This window comes from Bos indicus, chromosome 1 (genome assembly GCF_029378745.1).
Source record: "Bos indicus isolate NIAB-ARS_2022 breed Sahiwal x Tharparkar chromosome 1, NIAB-ARS_B.indTharparkar_mat_pri_1.0, whole genome shotgun sequence".
Taxonomy (NCBI): Eukaryota; Metazoa; Chordata; class Mammalia; order Artiodactyla; family Bovidae; genus Bos; species Bos indicus.
The window spans coordinates 2,481,157-2,502,255 of NC_091760.1; the positions used below are offsets into that span (position 1 = coordinate 2,481,157).

Below are 21,099 nucleotides of genomic sequence, written 5' to 3' on the forward strand. Positions count from 1 at the left end.
AAGGCGCAATGGGAAAGGGGAATAGTAACTCCTTAATGGTTAACAATTTCTTTTCAGGGTGATAAATCAGTGGTGATGGTCACACAACTTTGTGAATAACTAAAACTACTGAATTGTAAAAAGAAAAAAACAAGACTGGGTTAATGTATTATTGTTGTGTGTGCTCAGTCACTCACTTGTCTCTGACTCTTTGTGACACCAAGGAGTACAGCCTGCCAGGCTCCTCAGTCCATGGGATTTTCCAGACAAGAATACTGGACTGGGTGCCATTTCCTTCTCCAGGGGATTTTCCCATTCCAGGGATCAAACCCACATCTCCTGCACTGGCAGGCAGATTCTTTACGACTGAGCCATCAGGGATGGCCATATTTTTATGCCTTCTTAAAATTTTGTTTCTTCAAACTTAGATGGTATAAAGAATCTGCTTGCAATGTGGGAGACCTAGGTTCGGATCTTTGGGTTAGGAAGATCCCCTGGAGGAGGGCATGGCAACCCACTCCAGTATTCTTGCCTGGAGAATCCCATAGACAGAGGAGCCTGGCGGGGCTACAGTGCACGGGGTTGCAGAGAGTTGGACACGACTGAGCGACTAAGCACATGGCATGTGCGAATCTCAGTTCCCCAGACCAGGGATCGGACCTGTGTCTCCTGCCATCTCCTGCACTGCAGGTGGATTCTGTACCTGCTGAGCCATCAGGGAAGGCCTGATACACTACTGACACTTTAACGATTCTAGAAGAGCGCCCGTGTTAATGACATGACTGTTTCCAGCTGCTCACCTCCCGCCTCTCGATTTCCTTCCTTCGCTCCTCCTCCCTCTGCCGCTCCAGCTCCCGCTGCTTCTCTAGCTGCTTTTCCAGCTCCAGTTGTCTTTTGCGCTCCTGCTCCTGGCGCTCCCGCTCCTTCCTCTCCTGCTCTGCCCGCTCCAGCTGGGCCAGGCGCTCCTGCTCTTTACGCTGCTGCTCCAAGAGCGCTTGTCTCCGCTTCTCCAGCTCCAGGTTGCCCCGTTCAAAGTTCTCCCGCTTCTTATCTTCAAAGGTTACTTTCAGACAAGAGACAGGACGATTATGAAAAGCCATATGATGTTCAACAGACACTTTCAAAGGAAAAACTCCACAGCACATCGTCAATGAGTAACGGACCTGCAGATACGAACTCCCTAAGCTTCCCGCCCGCCTCTGCCCTCACGAATAAGCACCCAGGTACAGGCCCTTACACTCAGCGTCTCGTTTACATACCCTCTCCTGCAGATGAACCGCATCACAGCATTCAGAATGCCCAAAACTCAGTTTCTGGAATAATCTTTCGACAGAACTTCTCCATCACCACTCATTCTCCATACCTTCCCTGTTACTTTATCCTTTCCTTTTTCTACGACCTTGGTTCAGCAACTGACCCTCTCTCTCCGCTATACCACAAACTTCTCCTTTTCTACCTCTTTTTCTTTGGCCAGCAGTCGTGAGGTATCTTAATTCCCCAACCAGCAATTGAACCCTAGCTCCCTGCATTGGGAGCCCAGAGTCTTAACCACTGGACCACCAGGAAAGTCCTTCCCTTTCTATCTCTTTTTCCTTTGCATAAAACTGTGCCATTCTGTTTTCAATTTTAACAAATAGAATGGTTTCTGGAAATAGAGCTAAGATGATACGTCTCCTCCTGGGTTTCACACTGAAGAGCAGGTTGTGCCCTAATCACTATGCAGAGGACACTCAGTAAACTAGTTTTTCCAACCTATTATTCAGTTTCCTTCTTTGAAGAACACCAAGGTAATGAATTTTAGACGATCCTCAGGTCAACAATTTTTTTTCTCTGATCCTTGCTAACACTGTTTGCACCCATTTTATTTTACTTAAAAAAAAAAAAAAAAATTCCATGCTCTATGTCCCTTCTGTGTTTTCAGCAGTGTCAACTCAGCTTTGTGTTTGCCTCACATGCTTCTCCTGGGAGCCAACCCCAGACACTGGAAGCTCTCGCTCCCAGCCTGTGCAGCACGCCATTCCCATTGTTCCCAATCTATTTCAAGAACTGTCACTTCACACTTTGTCTTGAGATATGTAGCTGTGAGCATCCTTTTGGCTTCTTCCCACGTTCCTGCCTGGCCTCCACTGAAGACACTTTCCTTAAACACGGCAGTTAGATGAGAGATCAGAGATGGTAAGCACGTTTTGTTTTCTTGTTCTTTTTGCTCCTTTGTGGTTTCAGAAGAGGCAACACCCATTTCACTCCCCCACTTTAAAACTGCAAGTCCTCTCAGCCAGAGAAAGGAATGAAGTAAATGATACATGCAAACCTAGACAGCGTATCAAAAAGCAGAGACATCACTTCACCAACAAAGGTCCATATAGTCAAAGCTATCTTTTTCCAGTAGTCATGTATGGATGTGAGAAAAGTGAAAGTGGAAACCACTCAGTCATGTCTGGCTCTTTGCAACCCCATGGACTATACAGTCCATAGAATTCTGGAGGCCAGGATACTGGAGTGGGTAGCCATTCCCTTCTCCAGGGGGTCTTGGACCACAAAAAAGGCTGAAAATCGAAAAACTGATGCTTTTGAACTGTGGTGTTGGAGAAGACTCTTGAGAGTCCCTTGGACTGCAAGGATATCAAACCAGTCAATCCTAAAGTAAATCAGTCCTGAATATTCATTGGAAGGACTGATGCTGAAGCTGAAGCTCCAATACTTTGGAAACCTGATGCAAAGAGCTGACTCATTAGAAAAGACCCTGATGCTGGGAAAGATTGAAAGCGGGAGGAGAAAGGGACAGCAAAGGATGAGATGGTTGGATGGTATCACCGACTCGATGGACATGAGTTTGAGCAAACTCTGGGAGATGGTGAAAGACAGGGAAGCCTGGCATGCTGCAGTCCATGGGGTTGCAAAGAGTAGGACACAACTGAGCAACTGAACAACATTGTGGATAAAATCTCAAAAATACTACGCTAAGTGAAAGAAGCCAGACAAAAGAACACCAACTGCATAATACTATTTCTATGAAATATTCAGAGGGGGTAAATCCAAAGACACAGATAGCAGGCTGATGATTACTAGGGACTGGGGAAAAGGGAGAATGTTGAGTAACTAGCTATGGCCATTGTTTTGGACTGAGTGTTTTCCACCCTATCAATTCAGACGTGGAAGCAGTGGGCTGGTATTTGGAGAGGGGACCTTTATAATTCAGGTTAAGATAAAGTCATGACTATGGGACCTTCGTTATGAATTAGTGGCCTTATAAGAAAAGAGAGAGTCATCTTTCTCTTTTCATGTGCTGCTGCTGCTGCTGCTAAGTCGCTTCAGTCGTGTCCGACTCTGTGTGACCCCATAGACGGCAGCCCACCAGGGTTCCCCGTCCCTGGGATTCTCCAGGCAAGAACACTGGAGTGGGTTGCCATTTCCTTCTCCAATGCATGAAAGTGAAAAGGGAAAGTGAAGTCGCTCAGTCGTGTCCGACTCTAGCGACCCCATGGACTGCAGCCCACCAGGCTCCTCCATCCATGGGATTTTCCAGGCAAAAGTACACACCCAGAAAAGGCCAAGTGAGGATCTGGTGAGAATGCAGCCATCTGCAAGTCAGGAAAAGCGCACTCACCAGGAACAGAATTGGATGGCATCCTGATCATGCACTTTTCTATCCTCCAGAACTGTAAGAAGTAAATTGCTGCTGTTTAAGGCACCCAGACTAGCTGACTTTGAATGATCAATATTATGTTAAGCAAATTTTACCTCAATTAAAAAAAAAAAACAAAAACTGAAAGTCCCTATATACCTTTTTAATTCCAAAATCTGGCCCCATTTCTGATACACAGAGGCACATAATAAACAGCTGTTGAAAGAAAGAACGCATTAACCAAAACCTCTAATAATGTCACATCTTGTTCAAAACTTGAAATGTTGGACTTCCCTGGTGGCACAGTAGACAGGAATCCACCTGCCAATGCAGGGGACATGGGTTCGATCCCTGGTCCAGGAAGACTCCACACACCGTGGGACAACTAAGCCTGAGAGCTCCAGTTACTGAAACCAGCTTGTCCAGAGCCTTTGCTCAGCAACAGAGAGAAGCCACTGCAATGAGAAGCCCACACACCATAATTCAGAGTTGATCCAGCTCACCTCAACTATAGAAGGCCCTTGCATGGCAATGAAGACCCAGTGCAGCCAAAAAAGAATTAAATATCTTCCACCAACAGAAAAAGAAAATTCCAAATTCTAAGGATTCCTGTCCTTATTTGCTTGAAGACTTTATTCCCATGATTATTAACCTGAAATGTTCCTCTTTCCCAGCCCTGTAATGACCCTGTTGATCTTCAAATCTCAACTCCACTGTGACCTCTTCCATAGAGATTTAACTGCCAGTGTATTTGCCAGTCTGTGCTAACCAACCACAAGTAAGCTCTGCTGTGTATCTATAATTCTGCCTTCATGAATTTATCACAGTTATGCATTGCTTTGATGGTGTTTATATGGATGTCTTAAATCCTCAGTTGTATCCTAACCTTCTAGAGGGCATGGACCATGTATTATTAACGTTCAGATTCTTCACTCTACTCAACACACTTCCACAAAGAACATTTTCCGGAAGCAGTTTCAGTGAACAAAAAGTAATTTAGTTGAAGAGGAGGGCGGGAGAGCTAGTAGTGTCCTCAGCAGGTCGATTATTCCCTGAGCACCTGAAATGCAGCAAAATGACACTGACAGGGTATTTACCATTTTCTCTTGACTCCATAATAAATTTCATCAGGGTGTCTTAGTATCAATTACCATCTCATATTAATAATTCATAACCACCAGAGAATATTTTAATAGTATGATGAATTTCTCATTGTAAATGAGGGTAATTTAAATTAGGTTCCTATTAAATTTAAAATAGCTTCTTGCTATCAAGGAGCTTTCGATTCTATAACAACATGAGAAAACAACAGACGGCAACTTTATATTCTATTTCTATACTGGTGGTATTAAGCCATTACCTTAAAGACTTATCAATTTTCAGTGCTTAATAGATAACATTTATAAAATTTCTGGTAAGTGTTAAATAGATTTCAATTTCAGAGCTAGAACAAAGGTGCATCAGTACATTCTATACATATATTAAAATCCAAAAAGCATATGCAAAGTGTCTCCTTTCTGACTAAGGTCAGGTAAAGAAACATAGCAATAATGTCATTAGCTAAATACATTTTACCTCCATCTTTGCCCTAGAGACAGAAAATCTCTAACAGGCTGTAAAATTCAAATATGAAGACTGTCTTACCAGGTAGTTTCTTTTCTAGTTGTTGCTGTTCATCTTCCAAAACTGGTTCCTCTGGCAACCTCTGATCCACCGAAGTTGAGGTTATGACAGATATACCACTACCAGATCGAACTCTTCTGCAATTGTGGAAAAAAGAAAATGGTTTCACGTCTAGCTGCCAAGATAGAATTGAGCAAACCATGAAAAACCACCTTTTAAAGATTATGCCATAGAAAATGGAGCAGATGACATTTTTGGTGAGGAAAAGATAAAGATGTGCTCTTCTCCATTTATATAAAGAGTTTTTAAAAAATGAATATCTGAATGTCATCAGACTATGAATCCCAAGTTCATTTAAGTATTTAGAACCATCACAAAATTAGGACAATTTCAAAGGATTAAATCAGTTAACAATCATCAAGTGGTTGGAGCAGTGTCTGAGACATAGTTTCCTTCCTATGGAATATTAAATTCTTCCAAGGGAAGACTAGCAACTCCGCTAATTGTGAGCATCTCCTTTCCCTTTCCAGAATCTCTACATTTGCTCTCTTAATAAACACATGGAATGACTACACTTAATAGTCCTTAAAACAAATCACATCGTTTACCAGCTAGTGTCACTTTCCCCATTATCTTTCTCTTTTAAACCAGTCTACCTATCTTCTTTCTATGCTTTCTTTATGTCAGCTTCCACCTTGCAGCTCAGATGGCAAAGAGTCTGCCTGCGATGCAGGAGACCCGGGTTTGATCCCTGGGTTGGGAAGATCCCCTGGAGGAGGGCATGGCAATCTACTTCATTCTTCTTGCCTGCAGAACCTCCATGGACAGAGAAGCCTGGAGACAGACACAACTGAGCAACTAACACACACACACACATACACATACAAACATACCCACCAGTGTTAAGTGTCTCTTATGATTCTTGCAGCTGTGAGATTTTATGAACAAACTGTCCAGCTACTGGTTTCTTCCTACACTGTGTTCTCAGCTTCCCCGTACTTCATATGTGCTGACCGCAATGGTTCCATGTCTCATACTTTTATGGAGACTTTGCCCCTAATCTTTCCCGACATTGGAGGAATCGGGACAGAAATTCTTATCTGGGCTTCTTTTGTTCTTCTGTGCACTTGTAAGAGCTCAAATTTGTCTTTTGAGTTAAAGCTTTGAGAGGCAGTTGTCTGAGAGGGCTATGCGTACACGGCTGTGTGTGGGTGGGGGATACCAGTCCTCCCAATTGGACTCTGAACTACCCTCTTGACCTCTCCACTGAGATTGTAATTCAGACCAGGATAATTTTCTTTCATTATTTTGCTGATTATAATTTCTACATTGCCAGCATTTTGTTACCTCTGGAATGTGTAGAATTCACAGGCAGAATCTCGGTTATTTATTTTCTATGTGCAGGCTGATGTTTCACTTTAACATTTGGTGAGTTTTGATTACATGGATAGTCTCAAAAGCACCAACTTTGTGATGTTATACCTGATTGTTTTACTAACAGTCTATTTAAGTACTTTAAAGTACGGAACAGGCAAAGATTAACACAAAAGCTGCCTAAGAAGATTCAGTTCAATACGTGGAGATTTCATTCACTTGCCAAGAAGAAAAAATGAACATAAGATATACAGCCAACAAAGCCAAGTTTGAAATGAACATACTTAGCACACAATTTCTTATGAGAACCAAATATTCCTTACCTAAAGGAAGGTGGAATGTATTCTGGGGGCAGGACCGGTGGCAGTGGTTGACCAGACATAGCTACATCAATGAGGTGCATAGCCAGGATAAATTCTTCTGCTGTGAGTTTTCCATCTTGATCAATGTCAGAAAGATTCCTATTCAACAGAAAGTTCATTGTAATCTAGTTTCATGAAAATGCATGCTCGTTACTATTCACAAGTGATTTCAATGATCTGTTTTCTCATTCTGACTCTATGCCAGTTGAGTCCTTCTGTACCTCCATTTATAAAAATCGTACCGACTTCATACCACTGTTACAAAGACAAAATGAGACAACCCATCTAGCTGGGATGGTGCTCAGCATTCAACAGATGTTAACTGCGATTATAATTACATGCTTCTCAGTCCTTGCACCCATTTAAGCTATGTCATACTCACATTCCATGTGTGTTTAAACACCACGCTCCACAGACTATCAGGTCAGATACTAAATGTTTAAGCTTTGCAGAACACACAATCACTATCACACTGAATTCTGCTGCTCCAGCAGGAAACTAGCCACAGACAGTATACAAAGAAATGAATGGGCACAGCTGTCTTTACAACAAAACTTCACCTACAAAATCAGCTGCAGACAACATTTAGCTAACTGGACCAACCCCTGATCCAGGACTCCAAGTGTGGGTCTTCACGGCCTCCAACCAGAGGCAAGATGTTTTCTGTTCCTTAACCTCACGATTTAATCACCACTGTTCTTTATAATCTTAATTTAGGATTAGCTAATTAAACAGACCTTCCCCAGCAAGTCCAAGAATATGACTTTTTAAAAAAACAACTGGACACCAAAAAGAGAATGCAAGACAACAAAGCTGTTCACTAAGATGTCAACAGAACAGACGCTACACTGAGCAACTAACTGGGCTTTGCTGATGCCATAAATCAAGAAACTCCTCCAAAGTCTGAAATTTCCTCAGGTGGCATAAACTTTTTTTTTTTAAGGTACAATTTCCGTAATATCCACCCCTTTTATACAGTATGGTTCTGTGAGTTTTGACAAACACAATCAGTTGTATGGCTACTACAATGAAACAGAACAGTTTCATCACTGCCCAAATTTCCCTGTCTCTTTACAGTCACCCCTTCTTTGCCTCCAGATGCTGGTACACACATTTCATTATATGCTAGCGTCATGAAAACAACCAACCTCCATAAATGTGAGGTCTTTAGCTTTTATTTCAGAGGGTCCTAGGATACTGGTACACATCCAGACTTCAAGAGGTCTGGATGTGTCACAGAGATAAGATGTTTGCTAACTGGTCTATTATTACTCTAATGCAAAAGGTAGGCTCTTTAATACAAAACAGAAAGGGCCAGGCTGGGCTTGACCTAGAGCTTGACCACTTATGAAACAACCAAATCAACGTGCCTGCAGCAAAATTAGGATCCTAGCAGGTAAGCAGTGCAGACCGGGTTTATCTTCCTGGCAGAATCAATGAATAATGCATAACTGAGAAAGAAACACTCCTGAAGAAACCATTCTAGTTAATATTTAAGTGTAAAGAATCCTACAGGATTTAGGCAATGCTCATCAATAGCTACTAAAAATCATTACAGAGAACCACCTGGTGGTCCAGTGGATAGGACTCTGCTTTTCCATTGCAGAGGGTACAGGTTTGATCCCTGGTTAGAGAACTAAGCTCTCGTAAGCCACGCGGCACAGCCGGAAAAAAAACAAAAATTAATTACAAAATAGAGAGACATTTGTGTGCCTCCTGATAAAAGTACTCAGTATCATCTCTGATGCACTTTGCAAAAAAAAAAAAATCAAATTTGAATCTGACAAGTGGTTCTCCTCAGATCTGAATCAGTAGTTCTCAAACACTGATTGATTTGGTACAGCAAAGAACATCTGTCAGTGTCTGGATTTCTGATGGTCACATGTGGGGGACGGGGGGGATCATACTACTGGAGTTGGCAGAGGCCAGAGACACTACTTAACCAGCAAAGAGTTATCATGCCAAAAATGTCAACAGCACTGAGGTGGAGAAACTCTACCTTAGATCTAATTTCCAATCTACAGGAAATACAAGAATGAATTAACACCACAAGGGTGCAATCAGCTAAAGGTGGGCTGGAAGAAAGCATAGGACAAATGATCTGGGGGTTTTTTTGGTGCGGGTGGGTAAGGGAAAGGGGAGAATAAGACCAGGGGAAATTTATAGGTTAAAGGAGACTTAAAAGGTATCAACCATCTGTTACAAAATATAGATTTATTTTAGTCCTGATTTGAACAAATCAGCTATAAAAAATTATGAGACAATCTAAGGAATTTAAACACTATCTGATTAACTTAATGATAAGAATTCCTATTAACAGTTTTAAGTGGACTTTTAGTATTATGGTCATGTAGAAAAAAAAATTCCTACGTCTTCTCAAGATACAGGCTGAAATATTTGCAGATGGAAATGATATAATGACTGAGATTTGGCTTAAAATAATTGAAAGAAGGGGAGAGGCAGGACTAGCCATGAGGGGACATTTATTTAGGATGTGTTATGGAGGGATTGGGGGCAGGAGGAGAAGGGGACGACAGAGGATGAGATGGCTGGATGGCATCACTGACTCGATGGACGTGAGTCTCAGTGAACTCCGGGAGTTGGTGATGGACAGGGAAGCCTGACGTGCTGCGATTCATGGGGTCGCAAAGAGTAGGACACGACTGAGCAACTGCACTGAACTGAACTGAACTGATGAGTTCTTGAGAATTCATTATATTAATCTCTCTGCTTCTGTATTTTTAAAAATCAAAAGAGGGTAGTAAAAGGGACAACTTTAAATCATTTTAACTACTGAATCATTGTGAGTTAAAACTCACTGAAAAATTAAGCATACTCCATATATCACCCCTGATAAATAACAGTGTCAATCTAAAGACTCATTAGGCCCTATCTATTTAAGAAATAAAATTTCCACTTTATATAAACCAAGGGACTTTTCATTCCTTACCATATTGAAGCCAGCTGAGCCTGTGGTAAACTTGATTGCATAAGAATAGTTCTTGCTTGGGGACCTAAATGAAAGCCAGGAAAAAAAATAAAGATGAATCAGCAAATCTTCACTGTCTAGGAAGATCAGTGTTCTGCACACAGGTACTATGCAATCTCATGCAATCACAGTGCTTTAAACAATATTTGCTATTACCCAATGGGCTTTTCAATAAGGAAATTAAGCCCCAGTGAAAAAGGGAAAAAACACAAAGCATAGCGCCTGGCACACAGCCAATAAATTTTTGTTAAATAGATGTTTAATGAGGAATGAGTATGTAAAAAATAAGAGTTTCAATATATAACCTGCCCTTTGGTCCAGGTGACCATCTCTATTTGTATCAGGTTTTTATTCACAAAGCTGAAACGTGTCCTCTCTAAATGCAATATCATCTGCCACCCTCTGCCACCTCCATCATGATGACTATCAAATTTAGACAAGAGTCAGAGAATCTCAAAAGAGGAAGTAACCTTAGAGAAAACTCTTCTACCCATTTCATTATGCAGACTTAAAAAAAAAATTTGCTCATGGTTGCATAAATGGCCAATATCACAGCCATTTCCTAGGTTTGTGATAAAGAAGAATTCCTGGAATTTCAACTTTCCTCTCAAAATTAGCTCTCATTTCTTAAAATACTTGTGTATATATCTTCATTTCTGGCATGAAACTAGCTTTAGATACCAGGAAGCCTACAATGGAAGATTTTGAATGTTTAAATAAACTAGTGTTAAGAAGAGAGCGACAAATGTCTCATGTCCTTCAATGATTTCCAAGGCGTGGGCCCAGGATGACAGGTAATAGATCAAGGAATGCAAAGTGGTAGCAATTATGCTGGGGAGATTATCATGTATAATATTTTGCTTGGTCTTCGGTATACTGGAATGAGGAAAGTTCACCGATCATTTTATTTAGTCTCTAACACTGTATTTAGAGGGCTTCCCTGGTGGCTGAAATGGTGCCTGCAATGCAGGAGACTGGGATTCGATTCCTGAGTCGGGAAAATCCCCTGGAGAAGGGAACGCTACCCACTCCAGTATTCTTGCTTGCAGAATTCCATGGACAGAGGAGCCTGGCAGGCTACAGTCCATGGGGTTGCAAAGAGTCAGATATGACTAAGGGACTAACTCTTTCTTTCACTGCATTTAGAATACTGGCAATATAAAAGTAGAATCAGCATAAGTTTAGTGAAAGCTTTCATTTATACTTGTAACAACACTGTGCCCACTACAGAACTATATAAAAGAAAGTTCATATTTCACTTACTTGATAAAAAATGTAACAATAAACTTTAAAAACTAGCCCTGGACCTGGATATCAGGAGATATGGATTCCACTCTTGACTCTTCCACTCTCTAATGACATGTGACATTAATAAAATCACTTTCCCTCTCTAAGAGGAAGTTCTTTCGTCTCTGAAATGAGGGAAATGATCTAGAACGGGAATTGGTAAACCACAGTCCATAGGCGTTCTCCAGTCCTCCAGCTGTTTTTGTAAATAAAGTTTCACTGAAACATAGCTATGCCCATTCACTTAACATATTGTGGCTGCTTTCATACTGCGATGGCAAAGCTGAATAGTTACAACAGTGTATGACTGAAAGCCTAAACTATTTAGTATTTTGCCCTTTAAAGAGAAAGTCTGTGATCCCTATTGTCTTCTGCAATTCTAATATGGGACTCTGTTAAGTCTTAAGGTCAGGTTAAGAAACATTAAACTAGATCAGCAACAGTGAAGACAGTATCTTAGCATAACAGAGCAACCTCCTGCGGAAGCCTGCATTCATGAAAAGAGTACTGGCTTAGAAGAAAATATTAAGGATATAAATGAAATCTCAAGTTCACAAAGCCTATAATGGGTACCCATGATTGGGCAAGGAAGCAGGAATGTAAAGGACAGAGATAATTCAATGAAGTCAAAAGTTTAGTTCAAACAATGACTAAGACTTTTTAGCTTCTGAGATTAGCATATGAATAACCAAATAACACAGTCACTGTTTCAGAATGCAAGGAGATAATAAAATACCTCTTTGAGAAAAGGACTAGCAAGAATAGCAGCTCCAGAATTCTGTTGTGCGTATGTTAGTCACTCAGTCCTGTCCAACTCTATGCAAACCCACGGACTGTAGCCACCAGGCTTCTCTGTTCGTGGGACTCCCCAGGCAAGGAAACTGGAGTGTACTGCCATGCCCTCCTCCAGGGGATCTTCCCAACCCAAGGATCAAACCCAGATCTCCTGCATTGCAGGCAGACTCTTTAACATCTGAGACACAAGGGAAGCCTAGAATTGTACAGCTACTTATATCACTTTGATTAAAGAAGAACTCTTTTTTTTATGAGTGTATCTTTTAAGACCATGCAATAGTATATACATCAAGTTGGGAAGGAACAGGGGGATACCCATCTAATGAGGTGTATCAGATAAATCAACTCAGGGAATCTTCACCGACTCAATGGACATGAGTTTGAGTAAGCTCCAGGAGTTGGTGATGGACAGGGAAGCCTGGAGTGCTACAGTCCATGGGTCACAAAGAGCTGGACATGACTGAGCAACTAAACAACAACAACCCCTTATTAGAAAGATTTCTGGACAGCATCATAAAATCATTTGAGTCTTTCTGATGTAGACAACAGAACCTTTTTTTTAATTCACAGAGAGCATGTAACTTAACTCTGACCTTTTATACATGAAGAAATAAGATCCAAGTAGGTAAATTGAACTCCAGCTGGTAAGTGGCAAGGCCAGGTTCCAAACTCCCCAATCATTCCCCTTTCACCCCGCCCCTGCAGTCATCACTGATTCTTTGAGTAGGCAGTTTCAAGTTGACCTCCAAAGCTGGACTTCAGAAGGTGAACCAGGTTTCCTTCATAGCAGTGTTCCTTTCTAGTGCTTTGATTTGCACACTCGTGGCATTTGGGATGCTGGGGGATCCTTGGTCTAGGTTCTATTACCAAGAAGCAAAAGCCTGAGGCAGTGGAGAATGAAGTAACTGTGGCCTTATCAGTTGATGAGAACTTATCAATCAGTCGATGAGATAAAAGGAACAATGAAAACACTGTTTAGAAAGAAGTACAGGTAAATAGAGCAAAGTCTGGAAAATCTTTGGCCCAATATCTAGAAACAATTTACATTTAGAACGGAGACCATATTTCACTAAATTAATTCTTATGTGTAAATACCTGTTAGGTGTCCACTCATGGTTTTGTCATGACTATTGAAGAGCTGTCTGTATTTCAGCCTGGATGACTGAGGAACAGCCCACTCAGCTGTAGGAGGGACACTGTGGGAGGAAAGACAGGAAAAGAGGGTGAACAGCAAGGACCTGCACATTCCAGTTCTTTAAAAAGTAAGAACTTTCTAGAAAACTAGCTTTAACATTTTATTCCCTTTCTAATCACTATTTCAGAATTTTCCATCATGATTTTTTTCATTTCTTAAGGTTACAACCCTTTCTCTGCATACAGATAAGCTCATTATTTTGAGCTTCCTATTACTTTGAGTAAACAGGACAGACCAAGTGGCTGGTTCAAGTTATACATACAATTAAACTAATTTAAAGGTTCTACAAAAGGATGGAAAATCTCCTAGGAACTGAGGTGATCACAGTAACATCCAGTCTTCTTTTGGTTTTAAAAGCCATGTGGACAGCAAACAAAAGCAACTGCCTTTAAAGGTATTAATTTTTTAAAAATGTTTAACAGTCTTACACCAAAATACATGATGGATTTCCTAATGAAGGGAAGTTATTTCATTCTGAGAATTTACATGCCCACATGTGGAGTTTCCGAGAGAGGAGAGAACACTTCTCGGCAGCGTAGAAAGGAAGGGAAGGAGTTCTGCTCCTGACTGCGACGCAGGGCTGGTCTTTCCTGCCAATGTGTAGCACCCCTGACCTCAGGAAACCCCTGACCAGCAGCCAGCTCGGGTGTAGATCTCCCTGGTGATCAGTTCCTTAGATCAGTTCCCACACAGTATCACACTGGTTGTACCCACGGTTTGTTAAGAGCCCGCTGTTTATATAGGGTAATTTAAACATGATGATTGAGCTGACAGTAAAAAAAAATGGCATTCCACTTCCAGGACAGATTACAACTAACGCCCCATGTGCAATGTCCTTTCATTTCAACAAAAATATCTATTTCTCACATGTTAAAGTGAATTTTTAATCCTCATTTATGTACTTTATCTGTGTCCTTATTCTTACTATGTACACTGCTTAAAGCACAGAAACTGCTCCCAAACACTTGAAAAGTACTTATAAAAATTTACTGTTTCAAGTTTTATGTATTTCTCCGTAAAATCATTTACCGAGGTCTATTCTGCTGTGCCTATTTCTGCAACAAATCTCTCATGTTAAACTAATATTTTGCAGATTCCAACTCTTCCCAATTCGTCAAGAAGCCAATTATCTCTCCCCTCCACCCCAGGAATGTAGGATATAAAACGCAAAGTGCCTAAGACTACACATATCAAATCATAGTTTTCTGCCAAATTCCTGAGAATGTAAACAGGCCTAAAAAGGCATGATCCAAAAAGTTAGATGCCACATCACACAAACTTTCTAGAAACTTAAGATACTGAAGGAAACTATTAAAAAAACAACAACAGTGTTTTTATAACCAAGCAGAATGCTGTAGGGTCTTCCTCGGACAGACCTCTCCCCTCATGTTCTCTGCCTCTCTCTTTTTTCCCTCTGCCTGTCTCTTGTTTGTAGAAAAGCTGTGGTCTCCCAGGCCCCACTTGAGTCACAGAAATCTGGCTCAAGAATTAATGATTGAAAGGATGTGAACATGTAGTGACAAAAGTCACAGTTGGGCCAGGAGAACTGGTAACAATTTAATCAGCAGATGTGCCATATGGCAGTCATAGAATCCTTAGTTCCTCCCTGAAGTACCTAGATAACAGGGTCTGAGGCACATTTCTGACTTGTTTTACAGATGATAAAACTCCACCAAAGGGAAGCTGGAAGCTAAGGACTGATAACATCAACCACCCGCCTCTTGCTGTTGCTGCTGTTCAGTTGCTAAGTGGTGTCTGACTCTGCAGCCCCATGGCCTGCAGCACGTCAAGCTCCCCTGTCCTTCACTAGCTCCCCAAGTTTGCTCAGATTCATGTCTGTTGAGTCAGTGATGCTATCCAGCAACCTCATCCTCTGCCACTCCCTTCTCCTTTTGCCCTCAATCTTTCCCAACATCAGGGTCTTTTCCAATGTGTGGCTCTTTGCATCAGGTGGCCAAAATATCTGAGCTTCAGCTTCGGCATCAACCCCTGTGGCATTGCCCTGGTACCTCACCATCAATTAGAGGTGTGCAGAAACTGATCAAACACACTGTGACTCCCTTCCTTCACCTGGCCTTTAAAAATGGTCCCTTGTTGGGAGTTTGGGGTTTCTGAGCGTTAGCTTCCCCAGACTCCTTATCTGACACCTTACAACCTATATTCGACAATTAACCAAAGTTACTAGGGCAAATTTTAAGAACATTTGCCTTAAAGTCAGAAAGACCTCAGTTCAGCTGTTGGCCCTATCACTTATGAGTTACCTTGAGCAAGTCACTTACTCTCTGAGCCTCCTCATTCATAACACAGAGAAAACCATAGTCATCTTCTGGAGAAGATGGTGAGCATTAAAAGGGTTACTGTGCATAAAGCATTTGACACAGTGCTTTGCAGCTTATGGATTTTCTTTATATTAATTTTTTAAAGGTAATGAATTTTTGAGTTATATTCAACATGCTCTTCTCTTTAAAGAGGAAACATGACTTGATTCACTTAGGAAAGATTCATAAAGAGGACTGAAACAAGAAAAGATGCAATCATTTTTATCTACATCTTCTCATTTGAAAAGTTTTGAGACAGCTTATCAAGAGACTTAATTTTTCATTTTAGAGCAGCATTATGCAAGGGGAAAATATGGGTAAAATAAGAACATAAAAGATAATGGAAACCAAGACTGGCCAAAATACAAGGCAGCAGGTCACATAAGCTTTACCAAAATCGAGCCACATATCCAATTAACAAGAGCTCTTCTCTAACTTGAATAACTCATTTCATAAAAACTGATCTAAGTTTTGCCAACAGTCCACACAGGCTTCATAAGATTATCTGAGATAAAATTAGAGCCAGTTTTGACTCTAAGTTTCATATAAAATATTTTATACATAAACTTGTTTATTTTACAGCGTGAGGCACTTCAGTGGCTGTGGCACACGGGCTTAGCTGACCCGAAGCCTGTGGGACTGAACCGCTGTCCCTTTCACTGGCAGGGGATTCTTAACCACTGACCACCAAGGGAGCCCCGACACAGAAACTTTCAAATGACCGACACAAAATAGTTAACCATGGACTACTACATATTTATCATCCTCATGGGAAAAAAAAAAAACCACTAAATTTTTTAAGGAAAAGTAGTGTTTCTGATTCTGTCATTGCTACAACAAACAAATAATGAAATCTAGAACATTATCCAGAATTAAGACAAATATTAGCATGCTACAAAATAAAAGAAGATAAGTAAAGAACACGTAGCTAATTCATTTTCAAATTTATGAGTCAATCAGACAACAGTTTCAACCAAAACATCCATTTGCAAACAAGCAAACTTACCTGGCCACATCAAATGATTGTGCCTTCTGTAATTTTGTGTTTAACTGCGACCCTGGGCCAGATCTACTAAAGGAAGAACTCTTTGGCAATGTGGCAGCTGTAAAAATAAATGTTGGATAATTTTAATTCTACAAAAATAAGAAGTTTCCCTTTTAAAAATTAAAATGCATTGTCATCAAAATTTTTTGAGTCATCAAATAATTTCTAAGGCAGAAATTATTTCTCCCTTCTGACCATTCTAGACTCAAAAACAGTCATTCCCTCCTTGCTTCCTGCCCTCTAGCCAAAAATGTTTTCTTGTTCCTTCGTAAAACCACCTTACTAGGTAGTAATGTTTACATCCACAAAGTTGGGCTCTTCATTAAACATTTAGTATCACATTTTATAGTATCTGTTCCTACAGCTGAAGAAGCAATAGCTTAAATAGATAGCTGGCATATTTGTAACTGCACTGAAGCAGCTGAAGCATCAGTTCCAGAGTCAGAGCCCAGAAGTCACAGACCTGTCTCGGCCAGAGGACACGTGATGCCACGGAAGGCCAGCTTCTGCGTCTGAGTCTCATTCAGGCTATGTGTCAGGAGAAAAACTCTGAGCCTTAACCAGCATTTCTCCCAACCTGGCCTACAGCCTTGCAACAATCACCATTTGTCACAAAAGAAAACAAGACACGGGGCGTGGATTCACTGTTAACACGGGAAAAATAATCGCAAGCACTTTTTCAGCTGCCATGTCACCTACAGTCATGGTCACCTATGAGAGACAAGCTACCTGCGACAAGAACATCTTAAAAACAAAAGGTCACAGAGACACATCCTGACAGATGTAATAAATCCAGGGGCGTAGGCAGACTCACAGATTAGGCTCAAACCCACACTCCATCATGACTGAATGTACTCAGACTTATCTAAGTACTTAAAAGATCAAACAAGAAAAAAATTTCCATATTGATATGAACCCACTCAGATTTGTTAGACTAAGGCTATCTACATCTACACTTTATGCTTTTCTCTGTTGTCACTGTTTAGTTGCTAAGTTGTGTCCAACTCTTGCGAGTCCATGATGTGTAGACCACCAGGCTCCTCTGTCTGTGGGATTTTCCAGGCAAGAACACTGGAGTGGGTTGCCATTTCCTCTTCTAGGGAATCTTCCTGACCCAGGGATCACACTTGAGTCTCCTTTAGGCAGGTGGACTCTTTACCACTAAGCCACCTTTTCTTTAAAGGGAAGAAAGACTTTGAATAAAGTCTCAAAATGAAATTAGCTAAGCCAGACACTTTGTAATCCTTTGTTCAGTTAAGCAAGCATGGAATACTATAAGCTTAATATAGTCATTCATTAGATTTCCTTCCCCTCTATGCCTGATTCATTATACCTCTTCAAAAAAAAAAAGCCAATGTTCTTTTTTTATCTCCCACATAATTCTACTCCTAAGGGATTGGCTTGTTTATTAGCAGTTCATGGCAGCTGAAGAAAGGTAGTAAGTGATACATGGAACTAAAAAGTGTTCAAATGCTGTTCAAACTTGAGCTGCTCTCATCAAGCCCTTGAAAGGGAATTATGCTCTTGGTTTTAGCTGTTGACTTCACTTTTGTGCACAATGGCAGCCAAGGGTACGTAATTTCATGCCCTCTCTCTACACTAGCTGTTCCCCAAAATGAGACATTAAATGAAAAAAAAAAGGTTATTTCTTCTGGAATAAAATACTATGTAAATATAATCCAAGTGTGAAAACAGAAGACTTAATGAGAATGACGAGTAAAATACATATAGAACTTCAGCCTGTGGCTTTAGCAGGTCACATACCAGGATGAGCAAATGCAGGCAGAGGCTGTATGACCGGGGGCGCCCCATTGGCCAGGGGGGGCACCCCTGCTGCAGGAACAGATGACACTAGTGGGGGAGACATCCCAACAACGGGAATGGAGCCCATTGGTACAGGAGCAACAGCGGTCAGCGGCGGCATGCTGGCAATACCTCCCATACCTATGAAGGGAAAATCCCAATAAAATTCACATGGAACCACATTTCAGCATTCAACAATAATTAACCCAGGAATGCATGGAGAGGAAAACCCTCTTCCAGTCGTAATATACTCCCATTTAAAATCTGAATTCAGATTAATCCTTTTGAAAAGTATTAAACATTGTCAATGATCAGATGGAAAGGGCTCAAGACCCCGGCTTAAAGAGAAATCTACTGGCCAATGTTCACCAATAATAACCACAGTGGACTGAAAGCCAGCAAAGGGAAATCAATTCATAAATTCACAATGAGGTACTTTTTGTAAAAAATCCTAATTGGTCACCAGAGGAAATCTATTTATTTTGAAAACTAGTAAATAAAGGCAGAAAATAAACCATTAACCCACCTTCCCTTTACACACTGAATCTCAGAGGAATCAAACATTTGATGAGAAAGTTTCTGTTTATAAAAGTATTCTAACAACAAAAAAAAAGATAGAACTAAACTAAATGTCTCTATTCTTTTTCCTTTTTCTATCCTAACTTGTGATATTGTGACATTATAAGAAGTATAGATCTGATCTTTGGCCCCAGGTCCTTATTCTTGACAGAGCTCTGGCGTGCATGTGTAGTTGCTCAGTCATGTCCAACTCTTTGCATCCCTATGGACTGTAGCTCACCAGGCTCCTCAGTCCATGGGATTCTCCAGGAAAGAATACTGGAGTGGGTTGCCATTTCCTTCTCCAGGGGATCTTCCCAACCCAGGAGTCAAACTGGCATCTCCTACATTGCAGGCGAATTCTTTACTGCTGAGCCATCGGGGAGGCCAGAAGAACTCCTAAAATCCTTTTCATTTCCTGACTGATAGGAACATCTTCTGCCAAAATATTTGGTCTTAGTCCCTGGTTCATGACACAAGAGCTTTTAAGATCCTTGGAATCTCTGGAGTGGGAAGACTGTCATCTTGTGTTTGATGAGACATCAGAGGAGAATAGACGGGGGAAAGTGAGCTAATCAAAGGCTGATGATTTCATCAATGAAGCCTCTGTTATGAAATTCCCATAACAACTCCTACATGATGGACCTCATTTCTGTACTGTAGTGGTTATCACATTCGCCTCACAACTCCTACACAACAAGGTCTGGAGAACTTCCAGGCTGGTGGACACATCCAGGTCCTGGACGACAGAAGCTCCTGCACTCAGCACCCTTTAGGACCTCACCCTACACACCTCTCCGTCTTCCTGTTCACCTGTACCCTTTATAATATCCTTTATAGAAAACCAGCAAATGTAAATACAAGTTTCCCAAAGTTTTGGGAGCTATCCTAGCAAACTGAAAAAGCGGGAGAAGGGTTTGCAGGAGCCTCTGACTTGAGTCAATCTTAAAGGAAATCAGTCCTGAATATTCATTGGAAGGACTGATGCTGACGCTGGAGTTCCAATACTTTGGCCACCTGATGTGAAGAGCTGACTCATTGGAAAAGACCCAGACACTGGGAAAGATTGAGGGCAAGAGGAGAAGGGGGTGACCGAGGACAAGATGCTTGGATGGCATCATCGACTCAATGGACATGAGTTTGAGCAAACTCTGGGAGATGGTGAAGGACAAGGAAGCCTGGTGTGCTGCTATCCAAGGGGTCACAAAGAGTCAGACATGAGTTAGTGACCAAACAACAACTCTGTAGTCTTGACTCTGGAGCCAAGTCACCCCAGCACTTGTGACTCAGATCTAAAGTGAGGTCAGTCTTGTGGGACTGAAGCCTGTGGAATCTGACACTAACGACCAGAGTGTCAGAATTGAATTTAATTATAAGATATAAAGTCAGTGTCCGCAGAGTTAGAACGTTGGTTGGTGTGTTTTTTCTGGATACAAAATTCTTGGCCGATTCCTTCCTTGAGAATCTTAAATATGTCACTCCATTTCCTTCTGGCAGGAAGAAGTCGGAAGATGCTCTAATTCTCTTTCTTGTTAGCCATGTGCTTTCTATTTGCTTGTGCCCAAGTGACTTTTTGTTTTACTAGAATGAATCCTGGTCTTGATCCTCTCCAGGACAATATTCCTAGGCACGTGCTTTATTTGTTCAAATTTAGTTTCAAACCTGCCGTGTCAGGAAAGCTGTTCTCATTTCCCTTCCCTTGCTCTGGTTTTCTTCTTCAGAGGCCCCACCTAACCAGCTAGTCAGTTCTTTTCACCTTCATCATTTGGCACTTGTTCTCAAATTCTTTTTGTCTCTTTTGTCGTTTCCTTTTAATGCTCGAAACTGTCCTCTTTTTTTTTTTGCTTTCTGTTTCTCTTCAGTCTCTCTCGTGCTGCCTCTGGTTCACTCTTCATTTCTGAAACAACTTTTTCTTTTATGTCTCATTCTTTCTGGAGCGGTCACCTGATTTCTGGAGTTTTAAAAAATTCGGATCGATGCCAGTCGTTCATGACTTGCACCATTTTCTTAGCGCCTCTCGGCTTGTTTTGAAATAGTCGGTCACTGGTGCACAGCCACTGTCCGTTGAGAGTGCTGCTGGTCTCTCCGTTGTCTCCTCTCTAATAATAACTGTGTGTGGGATTTGACCCTGCCTGATGCTGCCTGT

The 21,099-nt window shown here is 41.2% G+C and overlaps 1 protein-coding gene across 10 annotated transcripts in view; it reads right to left on the reverse strand.

Annotated features, from left to right (window-relative positions):
- ITSN1 (intersectin 1) overlaps positions 1–21,099 on the reverse strand; it is a 253,883-nt gene that overhangs the window by 136,140 nt on the left and 96,644 nt on the right. For all 10 annotated transcript variants that reach the window (XM_019960645.2, XM_019959939.2, XM_070783667.1 and 7 more), the window contains 7 exons: positions 18,357–18,536; positions 16,554–16,650; positions 13,130–13,230; positions 9,914–9,977; positions 6,925–7,062; positions 5,249–5,364; positions 780–1,042 (listed from right to left, as the gene is read on the reverse strand). In XM_019960645.2, the coding sequence (XP_019816204.2) occupies positions 780–1,042; positions 5,249–5,364; positions 6,925–7,062; positions 9,914–9,977; positions 13,130–13,230; positions 16,554–16,650; positions 18,357–18,536 (959 nt within the window). The remainder of the gene's footprint in view (positions 1–779; positions 1,043–5,248; positions 5,365–6,924; positions 7,063–9,913; positions 9,978–13,129; positions 13,231–16,553; positions 16,651–18,356; positions 18,537–21,099) is intronic.